General features: G+C 39.0%; 1 protein-coding gene across 3 annotated transcripts in view; it reads left to right on the top strand.

Annotated features, from left to right (window-relative positions):
* LOC137250598 (alanine--glyoxylate aminotransferase 2-like) overlaps positions 1 to 26872 on the top strand; it is a 54829-nt gene that overhangs the window by 20364 nt on the left and 7593 nt on the right. Inside the window, exon 1 of one of the 3 annotated variants that reach the window (XM_067783703.1) lies at positions 9894 to 10333. The exons of the other annotated variants lie outside the window; for them this stretch is intronic. Coding sequence (XP_067639804.1) covers positions 10243 to 10333 — 91 coding nt within the window. The 5' untranslated portion in view covers positions 9894 to 10242. Of the gene's footprint in view, positions 1 to 9893; positions 10334 to 26872 lie in introns of those variants that run through there. 3 annotated transcript variants of the gene reach the window in all.

Here is a 26872-nt window from a genome sequence, read left to right as displayed (position 1 = left end):
GAAAAAAATTGTGAAAAATTAATGCGAATTTTGAGAGACTTATAAATTGTGCCTTGTCGGACTAAAATTGACTCGGCTACAAAACTGCACACTCAAAAAAAATCCGAAAACTCTTAAACAAAAAAATCAAAGTTTTTCCGAATTATCGAAAATAAAAGACAGACGAATTTAATTAACAAAGAAAAATTGCCATTGCTATTTGCTCATAATAGACCCATTACTAAAACTTTGACTAAGGGCCGTTTTTACCATCTTCAGCTCTCACTTATCTATGTGCATACATATGTACAAGTTATCGAAATTTTAGTTTTCTAGGTGAGCATTGCTGACTGAAGCTTCGCGTCTCATTTAAGTGCTAGAAAAAAGTGTAAAAAAAAGTCTTACTTAACTGAATATGATGAAAACGGCCCTGTGATATAGAAGATGGAAAGCGTTTTCATAGCCAACTACATAGAAATAGATGCGGCTGATAGGTACAATTTGCTAAAACAAAAAAGCTAAAATGAAATATAAAACTTCTTTCTATATGACACACTCAGAGGCCGGCCATATACAACGTTCCATCAGCGACAAGCCCCTATATTCCATTTGTTTACTCAATTACCTATGTAAATAGTATATGCAGACCTTCTTTCTCGTATATGTATATGTATATGAATACATATATACTTTCTACTGACATCAAGAACAACAATAATATTAGTGATAAGGTTGAGTTCACTTTAATCAAAACCAATTTACGCAACATGAAAAATAGTTCACGCATTTAACGCTTAATTTGTAAAAAATAAATTTATTTAAAAAAATTTTCAATGATAAACTAAAAATAAGAAATGTGAACGTATTTGACGTATGCAATCTATCTGAGTGCAAAGTAATTACAATAATGAACTTAGATAGTTTATAACGCTTCTTTTATGATGATGGACAAATTAGTGTGACTAGATGAGACCAACTAAATAAGTAGAACATAAACATTTCCTTATCAGTGGGCAATGTATTGTAACGATTTTACTTGCAATTCCCCTTATTTGCAATCTTCTGCTGAGTTCGAATCACTAAACTGTTGAATAAGTAACTCCAATATTTAATAATGCAAAATGGCCTTTATTAAAGTACTTCACAATAACACTCAAACTTTGCAACGAATAGCTTGCTTAATAACCAAACTGATTGATAGCTCAAATGAAACTCCTTTCAAAATAATACTGCGATTGCTCGCTAGATATCGTCTTAATCGAAACTGCTTGACAACTCAAATCAAACTGAATTCCAGCGCCTCTACAATTGCCGCCTTTTATACTCTTTCTTACTTTCATTTTGGTTCGTGGTTTGGTAGTGGTTTGTATGCGGTACACTACATAGTTGATCCGTTTTACAACTTTGTATAGGCCTTCCCAGTTACACTGCAATTTCGGAGACAAACCTTTTTTTCGTTGTGGGTTGTATAGCAGCACCAAATCTCCTTCCTGAAACCCTTCCGAATTAATTGCTTTATCGTACCTCGCTTTCATCTTGTCACTCATAATCTTTGCTCGTTGCCTTACCAGATCGTGTATCTCTCTCAGCTCTTCTTCCAAGACACCAGTGGATTTCTTGACATTCCTCTCCGCATCGGCATCTATCAGTCGAAGGTCATTGCCAAAAATTACCTTTGCGGGAGTTTGGCCCGTTGTGTCATGTACTGCCGACTACTTTCCTTAAATGCTCCTCCAATGTTCTATTGAAACGTTCCACCATACCATCGGACTGAGGATGCAATGCAGTTGTCCGTGTTTTTCGAATGCCCAACTTCTTGCACATTTCTTGGAACACAGCTGATTCAAAATTCCTGCCTTGGTCAGAATGTAACTCCATTGGTACACCATACCTTGCAACCCATTCGTTTTTAACCACTTCTGCTACTGTTTCTGCTTCTTGGTTTGGGATTGGGTATACGTCTGGACATTTACTGAAATAATCCATAACCACCAGTACGTATTTGTTTCCGCGGTTGCTAGTAGGAAATGGACCTGCGACATCCATGGCGATCCTTTCAAATGGTGCACCTGAAATATACTGCTTCATCTGGCCATGACTTCAGGTTTTGGGCCCTTTTGCTCTGTTGCGTACCTCGCAGTTGGCAATCCACTCGGTGACCGACTGACGGCAACCAACCCAATAGAATCTCTGCTTAATTTTCTCGAGTGTCTTCGTGATTCCAGGATGACCTCCACTTGGACCATTGTGTAGCTCGCTGAGCACGTCAGCAATCCTCTTTCTGGGGACAACTATCAGTTTCTTCTTGCATTGACCATCCTCACTCTCCCATACTCGATGCAAGCAACCGGATATCAATTCTAAACTGTTCCGCTGTGCCCAATATGACTTCGCAATGGGACTCTCTGCTGACATCTCCTCTCTGCTTGGTCTTTCGTTTCGTTCGAGCCCTTGCATAACATGTGGCAGATCTGTATCTTCTAGCTGACACTTTCTTAGTTGTTTCTTGTCCCATTCATCCGTACACGTTATAGTCATTAGCCGGACATCTATAATGTCTTCTTTAGCCTCGGCCTTTGAACAGTGCTTGCATTCCAAACTACATGGTCTTCGTGACATTGCATCGGCATTTCCATGGGTACTACCTTTTCGATGCTCAATGGAAAAGTCATAGCTTTGTAGTCGCTCGATCCACCGTGCCAATTGTCTTTCTGGATTACGGAACTGCAGAAGCCATTTCAACGCTGCGTGATCTGTCCTGACACGGAATCGCTGGCCGTAGAGGTATTTGTGAAAATATTTAATGCACTCTACCGATGCCAACAGCTCTCTCCGCGTAACACAGTAGTTCCTCTCTGGTTTTCCAATCGAACGGCTGTAATATGCAACTACCTTCTCCTGTCCATCGACCAGTTGTGATAAAACGCCTCCTATAGCATATCCACTCGCGTCTGTATCTAGAATAAATGTTGCTCCTGGAATCGGATATGCTAACATTGGGGCTGTGCACAAACGCTCCTTCAATGTTTGGAAAGCCACTTCTTGCTCCTTATTCCATTCAAAAGCTTTGTTTTTTCTTGTAAGCTCATGGAGGCTATGGGCTACGCTGGAAAAATTTGGTACAAATCGGCGGTAGTATGTGCATAGCCCAAGGAAACTTCTCAATTCATGCAGGTTCAGTGGTCTTGGCCAATCCTTTACTGCCTCTATCTTTTCATTCGCTGTACGGATACCTTCTGTCGTTACCTTGTGACCCAAATAATTTACTTCCTTTTTAAACAGCGCAGTCTTTTTGGTACTTTATTTCAGACCAGCGCCAGCTATTCTCTGGAAAACTTCATCTAAGTTTTTAAGATGTTCATCAGAGTTCTTGCCCAATACGATGATGTCGTCCAGGTACACCAAGCATGTTTTCCAATGGAGTCCTTTCAATACCTGATCCATGAGTCTCTCGAAAGTAGCTGGTGCATTACATAGTCCAAAGGGCATTACTGTAAATTGCCAAAGACCATCTCCGACGCTGAAGGCTGTTTTCTCTTTGTCTTCCTCCTTCACCTCCACTTGCCAGTAGCCGCTTTTCAAGTCCAGTGTGGAAAACCATTCCGTACCAGATAGCAAGTCCAGAGTGTCGTCAATTCTTGGCAATGGGTAGCTATCCTTTTTCGTAACGTCATTCAACTTCCGGTAGTCCACGCAAAACCTCAATTTTCCATCCTTCTTCTTTACAAGTACTACCGGTGAGCTCCATGGACTAGCTGATGGTTCGATGACGCCGCTGTCGCTCATTTCTTGTACAATTTGACTTACAACTTCCCGCTTCGCCAGTGGAACACTACGTGGAGCTTGACGGATCGGCCTCGCATATCCAGTGTCAATTTGATGTTTCACAACTTTGGTGCGGCCTGGTTTGGAACCATCCTGGTCAAATATGTTTGCGTACTTTAGGAGCAGTTGCTTTGCCTTACTCTGATAATCTTCCTCTATCATTTGAAAGATCAGTATTACTAGATGAAATGTGTTTCTGGAGCTGTTCACAGTTAATAATTACTTCAGCCTCTTGGCATCTTCCCAAAATAGCTCCTTTGGTCAGTTGGAGTGGTGACTTGAACTCATCGAGTACTCTTACCGGAATACGTCCATCTTGTTTTGTCATAGCCAAGGTTTTTCCTACAAGTATGTTCGGTGCTGATTTGTTTGCTGCTTCGACAACCCACAATTTGTTTGTCCCACAATCTCCATCAACCTTTGCCCAGATGACTGCTTCTGATTTTGGTGGTATTTGCTTACTCTCTTCCACCCGCACTCGTTTACTACTGTAGCCTCTCTCGTAGCCGAAATTAAGTGGCACATCCATGTTCTTATATCGCATAGTTTTACTTTGCATATCGATTTTGTTGCCTCGGTTGATTAAGAAGTCCACTCCAATTATGATTTCATCAACAATACCTTACACTATAAAATTGTGTAATACCGTGACATTCCCAATTGCTACTTCACATTCTACTTCTCCAATTACCTGGGTGTCTTCTCCCGTGGCTGTACGTAATCTTGCTCCAAGCAATGGTCTTATCTTTTTGTTGACTAAATCCGCTAGAATGATGGAATGAGATGCACCCGTATCTACAGTCAGTAAATGTTCCTTTCCATCCACATGTCCTCCAACAGTAAGATTGCTCGATCTTCTTCCAATCTGCGAGATAGAGATTATGGGGCATTCAATTGCGGGAGCCAGCTCCAGCCCCTTGCGGCTGACTCGATTTAGTTTAACGATTGAGTGGTCTTGGAGATTTGCTCACCTCCTTCTGTTCTGCGTTTACGACCACCCACATTATTGGAACTGTTAAGGTTGGTGTTGCAATAACGCGCAATATGCCCTGGCTTTCCACACTTAAAGCATTTGACTGCATCATTATTCTTCTGCTGCGTACCCTTCAATGCTTCTAAAATTGTGTCTACCCAGTTTGGCCTTTCCACTTCCACGCGATGAGCTTTGTACGCTGGCTTACTCAAAAGTGACGCTGTTTCCTGAGTCAGTGCACGCGATACCGTTTCAGCAAATGTTAGTTCGCATATGTAGCCCGTTTCGTTTCCACATCCCGTATACCATTTATGAAGCTCTAGATTTTTACCCTTTCAGTGTATTCCACGTGTGCGTCCGCATTTGCAAGATGAGCCAATCTTTCAATATCTGAAGCAAACTCCTGCAATGTCACATTTGCTTTTTGGTAGCGGGTTTGCAACTCAATTTGGAATATCTGTTTTCTATGCTCGCTTCCATAACGTCGTTCTACAGCAGCCATCAATGTGTCATAACTGTTCCGTTCGTACTCTGGAATAGTCTGTAAGATTTTGGCAGCTGGTCCTTTCAATGCTACGAAGAGTGCAGCAACTTTATCTTCCGCATTCCAGTTGTTCACTGCCGCGGTCTTCTCAAACTGTAGCTTAAAGACCTGGAAAGGAACAGACCCGTCAAAGGATGGTGTTTTTACCTTTGGATTACTCGTTGAAACAGCTGGGCGATTTAATTTAGTTCCTGGATCCTATCTTTCAAAGCATCCATCTCTGCCTCTATTTTATCCTGTCGACCACTGAAGCCTTCATGAAACTGGGTTAGTTTTTCTTCCATATCCGCTTCCAGTTTCGATGATATACGGACTTCCTGCTCTTCTAGTTGTGTGGAGATCTGAGATGATATCTGTGCTGAAATTTGTGCCGACATTTCGGAAATACGCGTCTCCTGTGCTTCAATCTTAGATGTTATGCGTGTTTCTTGCGATTCCAGTTGAGATGACATTTGTGACGACATTTCTGATTGCGTGCCTCCTGTGATTCCAGTTGGGATGCCATATATGTCTTCTGTACTTCCATCTTCGATGTTAAACTTGTCTCCTGCGATTCCAGCTGAGATGTCACTGTCGATGGTTGAGCAGTTATTGCAGCCAATATCATGTTCAAGTCTGTGCTCGTAACTGTCTGCGATGTTTCGATTTTCTCTTCAATTTTTGTTGTTGCTTCGTCCCCATCAGGATAAAAGACAAACTCGTCCACATCAATTCCTTGCGACTCTATTACCTCTCGTAGCCGTGCTTGAAGTTCGACCTTATTGCCGGTTGTATTTAATCCACGGTTCTCCAACTCCTTTTTCAGTTGCTGGATCTTCAATTCACTGAACTTTGCCATTTCCAAGTTGTATTCCCAATCTTCGGAATTTATTCAACAATTCCTCTTCTGACACCAATTGTAACGATTTTACTTAATTCCCCTTATTTGCAATCTTCTGCTGAGTTCGAATCACTAAACTGTTGAATAAGTAACTCCAATATTTAATAATGCAAAATGGCCTTTATTAAAGTACTTCACAATAACACTCAAACTTTGCAACGAATAGCTTGCTTAATAACCAAACTGATTGATAGCTCAAATGAAACTCCTTTCAAAATAATACTGCTATTGCTCGCTAGATATCGTCTTAATCGAACCTGCTTGACAACTCAAATCAAACTGAATTCCAGCGCCTCTACAATTGCCGCCTTTTACACTCTTTGATTTCAATTTTCGCATCTTCTAGGCGCTTCCGGAATCTATTAGTCCAGCAGTTCTCAAACTTCTCAGCTGTAACTACAATTGCACAATTTTATAGTTTTTCCCATTGCATACTTATAGGAGTATCTCAGATATATGCATGTGTTTGTGCATTGACTCTCCGTTGCTCGTATACGTACATGGTACATATGTGTAGACGCAATTATTTTTTCGTTTATGTAGTTACACAATGATTGATCTATGCATGTGAATTCACGTCACTGCTTAGCATCGGCTTAGAGACGATAGCATCGCTCAGTGCTGCTAACATTCGTTACAGTATGTATGTTGACGGCTCTGACTACATAAAACAATTTTGCTGCACTATTAGTCAATTTAAAAACAAGTAAGGAAGGTTAAGTTCGGGTGTAACCGAACATTACATACTCAGTTGAGAGCTATGGTGACAACATAAGGGAAAATAACCATGTAGGAAAATGAACCGAGGGAAACCCTGGAATGTGTTTGTATGACATGTGTATCAAATGAAAGGCATTAAAGAGTATTTTATGAGGGAGTGGGCCATAGTTCTATAGGTGGACGCCATTTAGGGATATAGCCATAACGGTGGATCAGGGTTGACTCTAGAATGCGTTAGTACGATATGGGTATCAAATGAAAGGTATTAATGAGTATTTTAAAAGGGAGTGATCCTTAGTTCCACAGGTGGACGCCGTTTCGAGATATCGCCATAAAGGTGGACCAGGTGTGACCCTAGAATTTGTTTGTACGATATGGGTATCAAATTAAAGGTATTAATGAGGGTTTTAAAAGGGAGTGGTGGTAGTTGTATAGGTGGTCGCCTTTTCGAGATATCGCCATAAAGGTGGACCAGGGGTGACTCTAGAATGCGTTTGTACGATATGGGTATCAAATGAAAAGTGTTAATGAGTATTTTAAAAGGGAGTAATCCTTAGTTCCACAGGTGGACGCCGTTTCGAGATATCGCCATAAAGGTGGACCAGGGGTGACCATAGAATTTGTTTGTACAATATGGGTATCAAAAGAAAGGTGTTAATGAGTATTTTAAAAGGGAGTGATCCTTAGTTCCACAGGTGGACGCCGTTTCGAGATATCGCCATAAAGGTGGACCAGGTGTGACCCTAGAATTTGTTTGTACGATATGGGTATCAAATTAAAGGTATTAATGAGGGTTTTAAAAGGGAGTGGTGGTAGTTGTATAGGTGGTCGCCTTTTCGAGATATCGCCATAAAGGTGTACCAGGGGTGACTCTAGAATGCGTTTGTACGATATGGGTATCAAATGAAAGGTGTTAATGAGTATTTTAAAAGGGAGTAATCCTTAGTTCCATAGGTGGGCGCCGTTTCGAGATATCGCCATAAAGGTGGAGCAGGGGTGACCCTAGAATTTGTTTGTACAATATGGGTATCAAAAAAAAAGGTGTTAATGAGTATTTTAAAAGGGAGTAATCCTTAGTTCCATAGGTGGACGCCGTTTCGAGATATCGCCACAAAGGTGGACCAGGGGGACCCTAGAATTTGTTTGTACAATATGGGCATCAAACGAATGGTGTTAATGAGTATTTTAAAATGGAGTGGGCCTTAGTTCTCTAGGTGGACGCCGTTACGAAATATCGCCATAAAGGTGGACCAGGGGTGACTCTAGAATATGTTTGTACGATATGGGTATCAAATTAAAGGTATTAATGAGGGTTTTAAAAGGGAGTGTGGTTGTTGTATAGGTGGTCGCCTTTTCGAGATATCGCCATAAAGGTGGACCAGGGGTGACTCTAGAATGCGTTTGAACGATATGGGTATCAAATGAAAGGTGTTAATGAGTATTTTAAAAGGGAGTGATCCTTAGTTCATAGGTGGACGCCGTTTCGAGATATCGCCATAAAGGTGGACCAGGGGTGACCCTAGAATTTGTTTGTACAATATGGGTATCAAAAGAAAGGTGTTAATGAGTATTTTGAAAGGGAGTGGGCCTTAGTTCTATAGGTGGACGTCGTTTCGAAATATCGCCAGAAAGGTGGACCAGGGGTGACTCTAGAATGTGTTTGTACGATATGGGTATCAAATTAAAGGTATTAATGAGCGTTTTAAAAGGGAGTGGTGGTTGTTGTATAGGTGGTCGCCTTTTCGAGATATCGCCATAAAGGTGGACCAGGGGTGACTCTAGAATGCGTTTGTACGATATGGGTAGCAAAGTAAAGGTATTAATGAGGGTTTTAAAAGGGAGTGGGCCTTAGTTGTATATGTGAAGGCGTTTTCGTAATATCGACCAAAATGTGGGCCAGGGTGACCCAGAACATCATCTGTTGGTTACCGATAATTTATTTATATATGTAATACCACGAACAGTATTCTTGTCAAGATGCCAAGGCCTTCTGATTTCGCCCTGCATAACTTTTTCATGTTCTTCTACTTAATATGGTAGGTGTCACACCCATTTTACAAAGTTTTTTCTAAAGTTATATTTTGCGTCAATAAACCAATCCAATTACCATGTTTCATCCCTTTTTTCATATTTGATGTAGATTTATGGCATTTTTTTCATTTTTCGTAATTTTCGATATCGAAAAAGTGGGCGTGGTCATAGCAGGATTTCGGCCATTTTTTATACCAATATAAAGTGAGTTCAGATAATTGCGTGAAATGAGTTTAGTAAAGATATATCGATTTTTGCTCAAGTTATCGTGTTAAGGGCCGAGCGGAAGGACAGACAGTCGACTGTGTATAAAAACTGGGCGTGGCTTCAACCGATTTCGCGCATTTTCACAGAAAACAGTTATCGTCATAGAATCTATGCCCCTACCAAATTTCACAAGGATTGGTAAATTTTTGTTCGACTTATGACATTAAAAGTATTCTAGGCTAATTAAATGAAAAAGGGCGAAGCCACGCCCATTTTGAAATTTTCTTTTATTTTTGTATTTTGTTACACCATATCATTACTGGAGTTAATGTTGGCATAATTTACTTATATACTGTAAAGATATCAAATTTTTTGATAAAATTTGACTTAAAAAATTTTTTTTTTAAAGTGGGCGTGTTCGTCATCCGATTTTGCAAATTTTTCTTTAGCACATAAATAGTAATAGGAGTAACGTTTCTGCCAAATTTCATCATGATATCTTCAACGACTGCCAAATCATAGCTTGCAAAACTTTTAAATTACCTTATTTTAAAAGTGAGCGGTGCCACGCCCATTATTCAAAATTTTACTAGTTTTCTATTCTGCGTCATAAGGTCAACCCAACCTACCAAGTTTCATCGCTTTATCCGTCTTTGGTAATGAATTATCGCACTTTTTCTGTTTTCCGAAATTTTAGATATCGAAAAAGTGGGCGCGGTTGCAGTCCGATTTCGTTCATTTTAAATAGCGATCTGAGATGAGCTCCCAGGAACCTACATACCAAATTTCGTCAAGATACCTCAAAATTTAATCAAGTTATCGTGTTTACGGACGGACGGACGGACATGGCTAAATTAATTTCTTTTTTCGTCCAGATCATTTTGATATATAGAAGTCTATACCTATCTCGATTAGTTTATGCCGTTACGGATTGCCGTTATGCGAACAAAGTTAATATACTCTGTGAGCTCTGCCCAGCTGAGTATAAAAACAAACCGTAAATTGTCAGCAGTTTAAATATTAACTAAAATCGGAGATCATAACAACGCGAAATTTAATCAGCAGATACATACGTATGTACATATGTACATGGAACTTAAAAACATGTGCCGTACACAAGTCCACTTGATCAACAATTTACATCAGGGGTTCCCAAAATTCAAAATGTGGCTGTGTGAGTAAAACTAAAATCATCTTATTGGTATTGGTTTAGTTGAGCATAGGCACGCATGTTTGTTAACAGTAAAAAGCAATTCGTAAATATGCCATATAAATACTACTTTATTGCTTGAGTGTAAGGAAAAATTTAAACAAAATAAATTGTTAACATGAAACCATTAAAAGATTCTGCGCAGCGCATGAGCGTTTGTTTACAAAATATCTTTTCGCAAATGCGCAAATAAACAATAGCCTCACCCACTAGGACTGTTCACATTCAACACGACGTCTACAGACCACAACCATAATAAAGCTGGAAACATTGGTGCTTTATCGGTAACCGTATCGGTAACCTTATAACAGCTGATTCGACCAACCTTATGGGAATCAATGGAGGTCGTAACCGTATCGTAGCCAACCAAATGGGTTTTGGTTTGCCGTCGTAACGATAAACAGCTGATTACGGTTTTGATTTTTCACTTAATCTTGGTATTTTTTAATTTGTATAACAATCAAAAAAATTTTTTTGGAAATAATACAGCTGAAAAACAATCAAGTTTATCAAAGGTATTACTAGGTGCGTTCATATAACCGCGTGTGTAAATGGATATAATTTTACACCTTATAAGTTTATATGCTATCATGAGTCCCCCTAATGAAATGTGCGTGTAAATTTATACAAATTGTGTAAATGATTTTCATACAAAATTTGACAGCTCGGTTACGCACTAGATAAATTTATACGTTTACACACTTTATAAGGCATTTATAAGGTTACATGTGTCCTCCTAGAATTAGGTTTAATCTGGCTACAACAGCTTTCGTGATTGATTGTCGTGCTGCTCTGTCGCGCCGAAAACAACGACACTCATAAGAACTTACTTACTTACTTAATTGGCGCTTAACCGTCTAAACGGTTATGGCCGTCCAACAAGGCGCGCCAGTCGCTCCTTCGCTCCGCCAACCGGCGCCAATTGGTCACACCAAGGGAGTTTAAATCGTTTTCCACCTGGTCCTTCCAACGGAGTGGGGGCCGCCCTCTACCTCTGCTTCCATAGGCGGGTTCCGATAGAAACACTTTCTTGGCCGGAGCATCATCTTTCATTCGCATAACATGGCCTAGCCAGCGCAGCCGCTGCGTTTTAATTCGCTGGACTATGTTGATGTCTGCGTATAGCTCGTACAGCTCATCATTAAATCTTCTTCGGTACTCGCCATCGCCAACGCGTAGAGGTCCATAAATCTTTCGAAGAACTTTTCTCTCGAACACTCCCAAAGCCGCTTCATCTGCTGTTGTCATGGTCCATGCTTCTGCCCCATATAGCAGGACGGGTACGATAAGTGACTTGTAGAGTATGATTTTCGTTCGCCGAGAGAGGACTTTACTTTTCAATTGCCTACCTAGTCCAAAGTAGCATTTATTGGCAAGATAGATTCTTCGCTGGATTTCAGTGCTGATGTTGTTGCTAGTGTTGATGCTGGTTCCCAAATAAACGAAGTCTTTTACTATTTCGAAATTATGGCTGCCAACAGTAGCGTGTTTGCCAAGGCGCATATGCGTTGACTCTTTGCTCGATGACAGCAGGTACTTCGTTTTGTCCTCATTCACCATCAAACCCATCTTTACCGCTTCTTTTTCCAGCTTGGAGTAAGCAGAACTAACAGCGCGGGTGTTTAGACCGATGATTAAGAATAAGAACACCCTGCAAAAATTGTTGGATTACGTGTTCCATTTTCTTCATGTTGGAGTACTCTAACAACACTCCTTTGGAATGCGTTTGCGGACCACCATCAGCCGATCATTGCTCGTTTTATAACGCCCGTGATCACTACACGATTACGATCGAACAGAGTTGCCAAAATTAAAATATTGCATACAAATAACTGATAATAAAATTTTACTATGGCAACTCTGATAAAATGCACTTCGCACGGGATTTATGTATACATACTATAGTATAGAGAAATGTTAGTTTCTTTATTCACGCAAATGCTAAATAACATAAGAATATTCGTAGTATAAAATATAAAAGTTGTATTGCCCCTCTTCATTTACTTTCATTTTAAATTAAATTCACTCCGATAATTCTTTCCGACACAATTCCTCTTTAGTACTTTGGCATATGATCCTCTGTGGGTGCTCTATGGAGTAAAAGTACTTTGGAAAGTACTCTCACGTATTTACTCTATGGAATACTCACAAACAAAGTGGGCGAGAGTGGGATCACCTACTCCTCTCCTAGGACATCGCAATGTTAATAGGAGCACATTTTTTGTATGAATACAGATTAGTTTTGGAACACTCCTATACTCCTATAGGAGTATTCCTTACACTATTTATGGAGGGTCGCATTTTTTGAAGGGCATGTGTAAAAATAATATGACATATGTATGTGGCGGCTACACCGTTGTCGTGAATGTAATCAGCCCTGATGTTGCTACTCTGTTTGTTCAACGACAACCACGGTTGCCACTTTTGGTCCATTTGGACCAAAAATGGTCCTTTGCAACGCCATTTGGTCCGCTGGTCCCTTTTTTCCAATTTTGGTCCTTTTTAGGCTGTGATCAAGATTGTTTGTTTTCACTGAGGAAAAAATGTTCAACCCTGTCCACAAAATTTTTCACACCTTCATTAACCCCATATATAATTTATAATTTAACTCAATGGATTTCTGACAAAAAAATTGATGTCAATAAAATGTAGCAGAACAATGGCACTTCACCTAGCAGATAGTTTAGAAAAGTTTTGGTGGTTAGATATTTCGATCGTTTATCAAAAACTTTTCGTGATAGACGTTTGTCACTGTTTGAGCTTAAAAAAAGTTGTTGCAAATGCACGCACATCTCAAGGTAATTTGACAGAGTTGTCCACTTATGAAGACATTCTTATATTGAAAATTAATAAATTAATGAGACTAATTTGTGCACTAATTAAGTGCACTTACCACTGTTTTATGTTCAAGTTATGCGACATGCTTCGACAGGGAATGAGAGTTTTTAAATTTTTCCCACACAGCACAAAACAAATTGATGAGTTTTAGGAATTCCAAGGCTATTATGTTCTTATATTTCTATTTATATTTTCCATTTTTGTATCTGGAAGTTAATAGCATTTCTGCTATACAACCGTCAAATTCAACACCAGTTACAGAATTAAAAGTTTCTATATATTTCCAACCTGCGCTAAAGAGTTCAATCAGAAAAATTTAGTCTGCTGATATTATTCCATCAATATGAGTAATTTTAGATGCAATGATTATATCAAAATATTGGATATTTAAAAAATGTCAGTGTATATAATTTAGAATACTAAGTATCTTAATCCAGGGGATATTTTTGGAAAGCGATAACTTAACAAATGCTCAACGTAGATCTGCTATAAACGCTTTGTGCCAAATTATTCCCGTTGGAGAGCAGAACCCCAGAAACTTTAATAATAACATTGTTAATAATAACTAATTTCTCGTACCTCGTCAAATGGAAATTCGACCATTACTACACAGTTCATGCTTTTAACTTTTCAATAGTAAATCTGAGGACTGTGGCTAGATTCAATACATTTCAAAACCCGTATTTACTGAATCTAGGCTATAGATGGGAAAATTGAAGCGAGGGTGCACTGGTAAACGGATTTGGTACGAATCGGCGGTAATATGTGCACAGCCCAAGGAAACTTCTCAATTCATGTAAGTTCTGTGGTCTTGGCCAATCCTTTACAGCCTCTATTTTTTCGTTCGCAGTGCAGATGCCCTCTGTCGTTACCTTGTGACCCAAATAATTGACCTCCTTTTTAAACAGCGCACACTTTTTGGGACTTAAATTCAGACAAGCGCCAGCTATTCTCTGGAAAACTTCCTCCAAGTTCTTAAGATGTTCATCAAAGTTCTTGCCCAATACGATGATGTCGTCCAGGTACACCAAGCATGTTTTTCAATGTAGTCCTTTCAGTACCTGGTCCATGAGTCTCTCAAAGGTAGCTGGTGCATTACAAAGTCCAAAAGGCATCACTGTAAATTGCCACAGACCATCACCAACACTGAAGGCTGTTTCCTCTTTATCTTCCTCCTTCACCTCAACTTGCCAATAGCCGCTTTTCAAGTCCAGTGTGGAAAACCATTTCGTACCAGATAGCGAGTCCATAGTGTCGTCAATTCTTGGCAATGGGTAGCTATCCTTTTTCGTAACGTCATTCAACTTCCGGTAGTCCACGCAAAACCTCATTTTTCCATCCTTCTTCTTTACAAGTACTACCGGTGAGCTCCATGGACTAGCTGATGGTTCGATGACGCCGCTGTCGCTCATTTCTTGTACAATTTGACTAACAACTTCCCGCTTTGCCAGTGGAACACTACGTGGAGCTTGACGGATCGGCCTCGCATCTCCCGTGTCAATTTGATGTTTCACAACATTGGTGCGGCCTGGTTTGGAACCATCCTGGTCAAATATGTTCGCGTAATTTAGGAGCAGTTGTTTTGCCTTACTCTGATAGGCTTCCTCTAGCCCCTGCGTCCATGCCGTGATGTCATTTGAAAGATCAGTATTACTAGATGAAACGTGTTCCTGGAGCTGTTCACAGTTAATAACTATTTCGGCCTCTTGGCATCTTCCCAAAATAGCTCCTTTGGTCAAGTGGAATGGTGACTTGAACTCATTGAGTATTCTTAGCGGAATACGTCCATCTTGTTTTGTCATAGCAAGGATTTTTCCTACAAGTATGTTCAGTGCTGATTTATTTGCTGCTTCGACAACCCACAATTTGTTTGTCCCACAATCTCCATCAACCTTTGCCCAGATGACTGCTTCTGATTTTGGTGGTATTTGCTGACTCTCTTCCACCAGCACTCGTTTACTGCTGGTAGCCTCTCTCGTAGCCGAAATTAAGTGGCACATCCATGTTCTTATATCGCATCGTCTTGCTTTGCATATCGATCTTGATGCCTTGGTTGATTAAGAAGTCCACTCCAATTATGATTTCATCAACAATACCTGCCACTATAAAATTGTGTAGTACCGTGACGTTCCCAATCGCTACTTCACATTCTACTTCACCAAGTACCTGGGTGTCCTCTCCCGTGGCTGTACGTAATTTTGCTCCAAGCAATGGTCTTATCTTCTTGTTGACTAAATCTGATCGAATGATGGAATGGGATGCACCCGTATCTACAGTTAGTAAACGTTCCTTTACATCCACATGCCCTCCGACAGTAAGATTGCTCGATCTTCTTCCAATCTGCGAGATAGAGATTATGGGGCATTCAATTGAGGGAGCCAGCTGTCGCCCCTTGCGGCTGACTCTATTTAGTTTAACGATTGAGTGGTCTTGGAGATTTGCTCATCACCTTCTGCTCTGCGTTTGCGGCCACCCACATTGTTGGAGCTATTGGGACCGGTGCTGCAATGTCGTGCAATATGACCTGGCTTGCCGCACTTGAAACATTTAATAACTCCGGCATTCTTCTGTTGTGATCCCTTCAGTGCTTCCAAAATTGTGTCTACCCAATCCGGTCTTTCCACTTCCACACGATGAGCTTTGTATGCTGTTTTACTCAATAGTGAGGCAGTTTCCTGAGTCAATGCATGTGATACCATTTCTGCAAATGTTGGCTTTGGGTTTGCGTATGTGGCTCGCTTCGTTTCGACGTCCCGTATGCCATTTATAAAGCTCTGAATTTTTACCCTTTCGGTGTATTCCACGGGTGCGTCGGCATTCGCCAAATGTGCAACCCTTCCGACATCTGGCTTGCGGCACGGGTTTGCGCTGACGTTTTTCGTGAAAACAATTATTTATATAAGGCTTTTTGTTAGAATGAAAGTGTGTGCGACTTTGTACTTTACCACAACCTGAAATCAAAAATTTTACAAAGAATTCGACACATTCGGGAATAGCCGAATTGTTTGTAAGCTAATTAAAACAAGTAAGGAAGGTTAAGTTCGGGTGTAACCGAACATTACATACTCAGTTGAGAGCTATGGTGACAACATAAGGGAAAATGACCATGTAGGAAAATGAACCGAGGGAAACCCTGGAATGTGTTTTTATGACATTTGTATCAAATGAAAGGCATTAAAGAGTATTTTATGAGGGAGTGGGCCATAGTTCTATAGGTGGAAGCCATTTAGGGATATAGCCATAAAGGTGGATCAGGTTGACTCTAGAATGCGTTTGTACGATATGGGTATCAAATGAAAGGTGTTAATGAGTATTTTAAAAGGGAGTAACCCTTAGTTCCATAGGTGGACGCCGTTTCGAGATATCGCCATAAAGGTGGACCAGGGGTGACCCTAGAATTTGTTTGTACGATATGGGTATCAAATTAAAGGTATTAATGAGGGTTTTAAAAGAGAGTGGTGGTAGTTGTATAAGTGGTCGCCTTTTTGAGATATAGCCATAAAGGTGGATCAGGTTGACTCTAGAATGCGTTTGTACGATATGGGTATCAAATGAAAGGTGTTAATGATTATTTTAAAAGGGAGTAATCCTTAGTTCCATAGGTGGACGCCGTTTCGAGATACCGCCATAAAGGTGGACCAGGGGTGACCCTAGAATTTGTTTGTACAATATGGGTATCAAAAGAAAGGTGTTAACGAGTATTTTAAAAGGAAGTAATCCTTAGTTCCATAGGTGGACGCCGTTTCGAGATACCGCCATAAAGGTGGACCAGGGGTGACCCTAGAATTTGTTTGTACAATATGGGTATCAAAAGAAAGGTGTTAACGAGTATTTTAAAAGGAAGTAATCCTTAGTTCCATAGGTGGTCGCCTTTTCGAGATATCGCCATAAAGGTGGACCAGGGGTGACTCTAGAATGCGTTTGTACGATATGGGTATCAAATGAAAGGCGTTAATGAGTATTTTAAAAGGGAGTAATCCTTAGTTCCACAGGTAGATGCCGTTTCGAGATATCGCCACAAAGGTGGACCAGGTGTGACCCTAGAATTTGTTTGTACAATATTGGTATCAAAAGAAAGGTGTTAATGAGTATTTTAAAAGGGAGTGATGCTTAGTTCCACAGGTGGACGCCGTTTCGAGATATCGCCATAAAGGTGGACCAGGTGTGACCCTAGAATGCGTTTGTACAATATGGGTATCAAACGAAAGATGTTAATGAGTATTTTAAAAGGGAGTAATCCTTAGTTCCATAGGTGGACGCCGTTTCGAGATATCGCCATAAAGGTGGACCAGGTGTGACCCTAGAATTTGTTTGTACGATATGGGTATCAAATTAAAGGTATTAATGAGGGTTTTAAAAGGGATAGGTGGTAGTTGTATAGGTGGTCGCCTTTTCGAGATATCGCCATAAAGGTGGACCAGGGGTGACTCTAAAATGCGTTTGTACGATACGGGCATCAAATGAAAGGTGTTAATGAGTATTTTAAAAGGGAGTTATTCTTAGTTCCATAGGTGGACGCAGTTTCGAGATATCGCCATAAAGGTGGACCAGGGGTGACCCTAGAATTTGTTTGTACAATATGGGTATCAAAAGAAAGGTGTTAATGAGTATTTTAAAAGGGAGTAATCCTTAGTTCCATAGGTGGACGCCGTTTCGAGATATCGCCACAAAGGTGGACCAGGGGTGACCCTAGAATTTGTTTGTACAATATGGGCATCAAACGAATGGTGTTAATGAGTATTTTAAAAGGGAGTGGGCCTTAGTTATATAGGTGGACGCCGTTTCGAAATATCGCCATAAAGGTGGACCATGGGTGACTCTAGAATGTGTTTGTACGATATGGGTATCAAATTAAAGGTATTAATGAGGGCTTTAAAAGGGAGTGGTGGTTGTTGTATAGGTGGTCGCCTTTTCGAGATATCGCTATAAAGGTGGACCAGGGTGACTCTAGAATGCGTTTGTACGATATGGGTATCAAATGAAAGGTGTTAATGAGTATTTTAAAAGGGAGTAATCCTTAGTTCCATAGGTGGACGCCGTTTCGAGATACCGCCATAAAGGTGGACCAGGGGTGACCCTAGAATTTGTTTGTACAATATGGGTATCAAAAGAAAGGTGTTAATGAGTATTTTAAAAGGGAGTAATCCTTAGTTCCATAGGTGTACGCCGTTTCGAGATATCGCCATAAAGGTGGACCAGGGGTGACCCTAGAATTTGTTTGTACAATATGGGTATCAAAAGAAAGGTGTTAATGAGTATTTTAAAAGGGAGTGGGCCTTAGTTCTATAGGTGGACGCCGTTTCGAAATATCGCCATAAAGGTGGACCAGGGTGACTCTAGAATGTGTTTGTACGATATGGGTATCAAATTAAAGGTATTAATGAGAGTTTTAAAAGGGAGTGGTGGTAGTTGTATATGTGAAGGCGTTTTCCAGATCGCGACCAAAATGTGGACCAGGGTGACACAGAACATCATCTGTTGGATACCGCTAATTTATTTATATATGTAATACCTGCCAAGATTTTAAGGGTTTTTTATTTCGCCCTGCGGAACTTTTTCATTTTCTTCTACTTAATATGGTAGGTGTCACAACCATTTTATAAAGTTTTTTCTAAAGTTATATTTCGTGTCAATAAACCAATCCAATTACCTCACCATGTTTCATCCCTTTTTTCGTATTTGGTATAGAATTATGGCATTTTTTTCATTTTTCGTAATTTTCGATATCGAAAAAGTGGGCGTGGTCATTGTCGGATTTCGTTCATTTTTCATACCAAAATAAAGTGAGTTCAAGTAAGTAGGTGAACTAAGTTCATTAAAGATATGTCGATTTTTGCTCAACTTATCGTGTTAACGGCCATGCGGAAGAACGACTGTGTATAAAAACTGGGCGTGGCATAAACCGATTTCGCCCGTTTTCACAGAAAACAGTTAACATCATAAAATCTATGCCCCTACCAAATTTCAAAAGGATTGGTTAATTTTTGTTCGACTTATGGCGTTAAAAGTATCCTAGACAAATTAAATGAAAAAGGGCGGAGCCACGCCCATTTTGAAATTTTCTTTTATTTTTGTATTTTGTTGCACCATGTCATTACTGGAGTTGAATGTTGACATAATTTACTTATATACTGTAAAGATATTAAATTTTTTGTTAAAATTTTACTTTAAAAAAATTTTTTTTTTTAAATTATCTTCTTTTAAAAGTGGGCGGTGCCACGCCCATTGTCCAAAATTTTACTAATTTTCTCGCCTGCGTCATAAGTTCAACTCATCTACCAAGTTTCGTCCCTTTATCTGTCTTTGGTAATGAATTATCGCACTTTTTCGGTTTTACGAAATTTTCGATATCGAAAAAGTGGGCGTGGTTATAGTCCGATATTGTTCATTTTAAATAGTGATCTGAGATGAGTGCTCAGGAACCTACATACCAAATTTTATCAAGTTACCTCAAAATTTACTCAAGTTATCGTGTTAACGGCCATGCGGAAGGACAGACGGACGACTGTGTATAAAAACTGGGCGTGGCATCAACCGATTTCGCCCGTTTTCACAGAAAAGAGTTAACATCATAAAATCTATGCCCCTACCAAATTTAAAAAGGATTGGTTAATTTTTGTTCGACTTATGGCGTTAAAAGTATCCTAGACAAATTAAATGAAAAAGGGCGGAGCCACGCCCATTTTGAAATTTTCTTTTATTTTTGTATTTTGTTGCACCATGTCATTACTGGAGTTGAATGTTGACATAATTTACTTATATACTGTAAAGATATTATATTTTTTGTTAAAATTTTACTTAAAAAAAAATTTTTTTTTAAAAGTGGGCGTGGTCCTTCTCCGATTTTGCTAATTTTTATTAGGCGTACATAAAGTAATAGGAGTAACGTCCCTGCCAAATTTCATCATGATATCTTCAACGACTGACAAATTACAGCTTGCAAAAATTATAAATTACCTTCTTTTAAAAGTGGGCGGTGCCACGCCCATTGTCCAAAATTTTACTAATTTTCTATTCTGCGTCATAAATTCAACTCATCTACCAAGTTTCGTCGCTTTATCTGTCTTTGGTAATGAATTATCGCACTTTTTCGGTTTTACGAAATTTTCGATATCGAAAAAGTGGGCGTGGTTATAGTCCGATATCGTTCATTTTAAATAGCGATCTGAGATGAGTGCTCAGGAACCTACGTACCAAATTTCATCAAGTTACCTCGAAATTTACTCAAGTTATCGTGTTAACGGACGGACGGACGGACGGACGGACGGACGGACGGACATGGCTCAATCAAATTTTTTTTCGATCCTGATTATTTTGATATATGGAAGTCTATATCTATCTCGATTCCTTTATATATGTACAACCAACCGTTATCCAATCAAACTTAATATACTCTGTGAGCTCTGCTCAACTGAGTATAAACAAAAATTTGGTCCATTTCTTTGGGATTTTTTCGATGAATTTTGGTCCCAAATGAAAACATCTTGTAGCAACCGTGGCGACAAGTAAATACGAATAAAGACGAAAGAGAATAATAATACGTGTGAAGTGGCGCCAATAATTATTCAACTAAATGGGGAGCGCTGATTTACATACATGCGCTTTATCAGTCATGATATTTGTTTGTCATGTATATACATATGTATAAATATTTCTAACGTCCGACCTACATCTATAAGTGGCTGACCTCAGTGTGTGCTTTATGATCGCGTGTGGATCACGTGAAGATCAATGCGTTATTCGAGGACCAATGACCCTCAAGTGTAAAAAGGTTTTATGAGCATTCAATGTACAATAATACCAAGAAATCAAACCGATATAATATGTTTTGGATCTGGCTCTGTATCGTCGCATACGTGCCTTGATCACGAACTGTTTTCTAATAACAATGTATATGGAATGGCACGAATGTCGGATTGATGTAATATAGCAGGCATGCTTAACCAACGAAACGATATCATTTCGTTACGATAATCAACGTTAATAAACGAAACGAAGTCATTTCGTTTCGTTTATTAACGTTAAGATCGTCAAATTAACGAAATGATTTCGTTTCGTTTTCTGCCATATCAAAACGAAATCAAATCGTTTATGTTGATTATTAATTTCAAACTATGCTGGCAAAGCTGATTGATGGCGGAGTCATTAAAGGTGAAAGCATTAGCCAAGCTGATTGCAACTTTTCTCATGAATTTTGACAGTACGAACATTTCTCAAAGTATTTTTGACATTACCACCAACGAATTACACAAACAAATTACATAGAGTTTGTGTGTGTATGTGCGCTCGTTGTTGCCACCTTACGGCTTCACCATTGCTATAGCATTGCCAGCACAATTCAAACATAAAGTATCACGTTTTTGTTAACGTTTTTAACGTTAACGAAAGCTTTTCGTTTCAGTTAAAAACGAGATACAATTTATTTTGATAATTTCTTTATCGATAATATTTCGAAGTGTTTCAACGGAAACGGTGGAAATTTTTTGATAAACGATTAGCTTAACGTTAAGGTGCATCCCTGTAATATAGCATGACTGGTGCATGACTTTGACATACGGTCACGGAACTTATGGAACAATACGGTCCTTGGTTTGGGAAAAATACAAATTACAACTTTTCACCAAGTGTTTGTAATGAATTTGAGGGCGATACTCTTTTATAGAATACTAGAGTACCCAGCAGACTTTGTCCTGCTTGAGATATAGATACATGATTGCGACATTCTCCTGCCCGATAATATTGCTCCCTGCGACCCTTGTCTTTCCTTCGTATCTTCTACCTTTGACTTTCTTGATTTTACTCTCTTTTATTCCTACTCTCCTTCTTCAACTTCCTCTATTTTTCTTCTTCTCCCTCCCTTCTCTTGCTTCACCATTTTCTATTTTCCCCACGCCTTTTTTCCATTCCTATCTCCATTTCCCACCTTCCTACTCCCAATTTATTTCCTCTCCCTCACCTTCACCCTCTATCTATTATCATCCTCTTCCCTTTGTCTCTCCCCATTACCACTTTTATCTTTTATTTTCCTTTTTTCTCTTTTATACCTAAAGCTTTTCGTATTTTGTTACCCATAATGTGAAAACATAATAGAACCCTGGTCCATATTTTGGTCTATATATAGGAAATGGGTTAACATATGAAACTAAAATCCATTTACAAACCATCTACGATCTTGTGTTATGTGGTTACCAACTGATTTTGTATTAAGATTGACCCATTCTGTGGTCTGTGGTTCGATTTCCGGATATACAAGCTTCATAAATAATAAGCTAGTCAAGGAATACGCATGTACCATATTTCGAGCAAATCAACCATACATTTTTTTGTTTTGAATGAGTCGGCCCTGGTGCTCTTCCCTGAAAAATAAGAAATAGAATGGACCAAAATGTAAATATTAAGCATTCTCAAAATTTCATCAAAACCGCTTCAGTCGCTTAGGAGGAGTTCAATCACAAACACACGTACATATGAAATATGTATATATATTAAGATAGGTCGGTCCCTGTTCCAATTTCCGGAAAGAAAATTTCCTTAGATAATGAGCTAGTTACGGAAATACCCATATACCGAATTTCAAAAAAATCGTGCCGTTAACGATTTTATTTATTAAAGGTTGGCCTCTGGTCCACTTCCCGACATTTGTTGTGAAAAAAACCATGTGTATAAGTCAACCTGTGGAAAAGAAAAGAGCGACACGACAACTTACATCCATATACTTTAGATATCCTTCTATTGCGTGGTTCCCCTCCGGCAGTGGTTTGAAAACCTTTTCCAACCATATCCGAATCCAGTCCAACCAGCACAAGTGGCACAACCGCATAACGTACGGTTTTTTTTTTTTTGCCAAGTGTTCTAAAAGCATTGGTTTTTTAGGCGCCTATATCTAAAACTGCTCAACAGAGAAAAACGTATTAGCGAGATACAACTTTTATAACGTAAGATTAAATGCGTAATTTGTTAAAAAGAGGAAGGATTTTATTATAAAGATAAAGATTATCCGCAAAATTTATGTGCCTTATTATTACCCATCGTAGCAAATTTCTCTTATCACGGAATATTATAATAATTATTTGATTCCGAGCTTTAGGTTACGAACCAATTAGAATGTTCTCATTTATCTAGTATGTTCATAATTTAGTTTACGTCGAGGTACGAGAGTTCATCTGGACACCTAAAATAGTTAACTTCTGTACGTGGGTGTAAAATGTACGGCAGAAGTAAACGGGCTATATGGTTCGCTCTTTGTCATAAGTTCAGTTCAGTTCCCATATCTAGAAAATCGAGTCTGAGCAAATGCTTGGCTTTCATTTATGGGACGCAATGTCTTCGTAGGGCAGATCCCATTATTCAGAAATTGGTGCCAGTCCAGAATTCGATTATGAGACATGAAGCAGGATTAAATATTCAATACCTTACATGGAAATTGTGTAAAAATTAGTGAAGAGTTGCCGTGTTTTGACAAAGACAAGAAGAGCCCATTCCGGCCTTAAACTGTTTCAAGTGGTTACGGTTTCGGTTTGATTCCAGGACTTCCACGACACATTAGCATGCACATATGTATGTATGTATTACATATGTATGTATGTACATTGAACACGTGTGCTAAAAATAATATGAATTTTATTACATCACCTTGAAAGCTAAAATTAAGTACATAGCAAATTGTTTATGTTACAGCTAAAAATTTTTGAGTGTTACTGTTAGCATATAAAATGATAAAGCGAAACATATATACGGCCGCCGTGGTGTGGTGGTAGTGTGCTCCGCCTATCACACCGAAGATCCTGGGTTCATGCACCGGGAAAAGCAACATCGAAAATTTAGAAACAAGTTTTTTCAGTTATACAATTACTTTTCTAAGCGGGGTCGGCCTTCGGCAGTGATTTGGTAAACACTCCGTGCATTTCTGCTATGAAAATCCTTTCAGTGAAAAATCATCTGACTTTCGGATGCCGTTGTAGAGTAGCCATAAAACATGTAGGTCCCGTCCCTAGCCTTTCCCATACGTAAACTCAATAGCATATATGTACATATGTATGTAGGTAACCCAATTTGCAGGAAAGTAGTTCCACCGAGGGAATTTTTTCGCCATAGATTCATCAAAGTATATTTAGACAATGACAAACAATTTATATTTGACTCAATTCGTATTAAACATGCCAGAGGGAAATTTTGGGGAATGCGAAATATTAATAGCCTGTACACTAGGGCGGGTCATACTGAGTAATATTGTCCATGGGACCATAGGTCTGACATGAATTTCGAGCCTCCCTAATTTTGTTAGAAAAGTTTATACCCCAATTCGAATCCCAATTTGACATTTATTTTCATGTATTTTATTTGAATATTGGGATTGGGATATAAAATTTTCTAACAAAATGAGGGTGGCTCGAAATTCATTTCAGACGTATGGTCCCATGGACAATATTACCGTAGATTCAGAAACTGGATGTGCCTTTTCAACAATAAATTTGACCCAACCTACTGTATACACTTATGAAAAGGTTTCTAGGCGGAAATGCTTTTTAGCCGGTGTTAGACCGATCTAGGTATATTTTGTGTTAAAGAGCGACCGAAGGCCGGTAATGCAGAAAAGTAGCAGCTAAACTATTTCGACTTTTCGCCTGGTTCAGAGCTATCTTAAAAAGGCAGTTAATATTTCCAATGCAGATATTTATGGAGGTTTTGGAACTATCGGAAAAGGGGATAATATCGTATTAGAAGCAACATAGAACTATTTCCACAACTTTCGTATTTTAGAAAAGGGCATTATTTTAAAAAACACCATTTGTAAAGATATATCAAGGTCTTATCAGTGAACACGAAACGCAATTGATCACGTCATGATCGAAGGCAGACGGAACACAAGTATTTTACAACAAAACAATTGCAGCATTACCTTGTGACAACCAAGATAGGACATTATAGGGCTGCAGCGCGCTCAAACAAACAACTGACGTGATGATAACGAACTCGATACTCCAATCCCTGAATATACGTTCCGTCAACCCAAAACGTTGAAGCCTAAACTCGAAAAACTAATTGGGCCTTATCAGTGCAGCCTTAGGGCTGGTGAATCGATTACCGATCAGTTTTGCATGATACGGAGAACAGACGAATCGAATGCCAACCTATTTGTAAACTTCAAAGCAGCTTTGGACAGCGAGAACAGAAGTTGTTTGTATGCTGCTATGCCTAAATTTAAGCTCCACGGAAATATAGTAGGGAAACTTCAGAGAAAGCGATTTCCTTACCTGTTGCTGGAGAGAATAATTTTTGCAGCATATCTGGCTGGCTGCCTGAAAAAATTTGGGGCATAAAATGGCTCTCGGGGTAACAAGGTAAAAACAAAGTACTTTCTATTAATAATGAAAGACTCGTACTCGCGCTTTGGCAGATAGCCAAGAAATTCTACGGAGAAATACTTTTGACAGCAGGTGCTACTTTGGACTGAGGAGGCAGATGAAAAGTACAGTCCTTTACCGGAGCATAAAAATCTTGAATCACGCCTTACCTGATGTTTTGATCGGAATCGTGTCAGAAAATTTAATGATGTGCTGCGTTATATTTACGTATACATGAATATGATGCAGCGAATAACTTTGCAGGCTAGGCCGTGTTATATAAATGATTTAAAGAGCTTGGGTCAAGGAAGTCTACTAACTACCCGTATATTTAGCAGTAGATGAAAGGGAAGCACTGTAATGTGTTGTTAAAAAGTGTGGAACAAGACTTGATCTTGAAAATGTCCGCCGAGATTCGAATAGTTACTGCAGATTTCAAAAACTGAAACACACCCTGTAAAAACAGCGAAATTAGTTGTTTTTTTTAGATGTTGGTTATTTGATAACCAATTTCAATGACTGATAAATTGTTGGAAAGGCATTTACTCAGGGCCCAATTCCTCCGAAGAAACCATTAAGCTATCTGGACACGTTCGGCTTTTATCGATGGCTTAGTAAAACCGGCACCCTTTATGCGGGCCATATATGAAAAACAAAAAAATAAGCATAAAGTCAGAAAAGGTGCAGATATCATTCCATTCTCAGTATCTGAACAAATTAATTATTACCTTTCGCCAGTTAACCAAACTGCAAAAGAAAAATGGAAAATTAGATATACAAAACATCGAAAAAATCCAAATCTCGCTGCATTTACAGGGTGCCGAGAATATTTTTTTATATTATTTGAACTCTTCTTGAGGCAAGTGTTCAAAACCCGGGGGCACATTTTAAACTTTTTTTACATACATCGTGATAAGCTTTAGTGCTCATACAAACGGAAACATTTGAAAACTCGTTTGATCTCCAGCGACTAGTCTCAAACTAGTCTAACTTTTTACACTGCTATATATTATTTTCCAAGCAAATTCAAGTTTGTTTTATTCAAGTGCCATATTATACAAATAGTATTTAGGACGAGATAATTCATAGAATTTTCCATCACGTTTCAAATAGTCAGCAGTAACTGATTATGCCATTTGTTATACTTAGTTGTTTATTGAAAAATAAACAACTGCATAATCTAATTTAAAAATAAACATTCACTAACGAAGTAAAGAATTATACTACATGAACATTAGGGTGCTTCACTAAAAGTATGCTAATTTTCAGCGGATTCATACCATGAGTATTGGAATTTGCATGGCTTGTGAAAATTTGGGAT

The sequence above is a fragment of the Eurosta solidaginis genome, chromosome 4 (assembly GCF_040869045.1).
Source record: "Eurosta solidaginis isolate ZX-2024a chromosome 4, ASM4086904v1, whole genome shotgun sequence".
Classification (NCBI taxonomy): domain Eukaryota; kingdom Metazoa; phylum Arthropoda; class Insecta; order Diptera; family Tephritidae; genus Eurosta; species Eurosta solidaginis.
The sequence above is the reverse complement of the archived record's forward strand: the minus strand, read 5'-3'. Positions and strand labels throughout refer to the sequence as shown.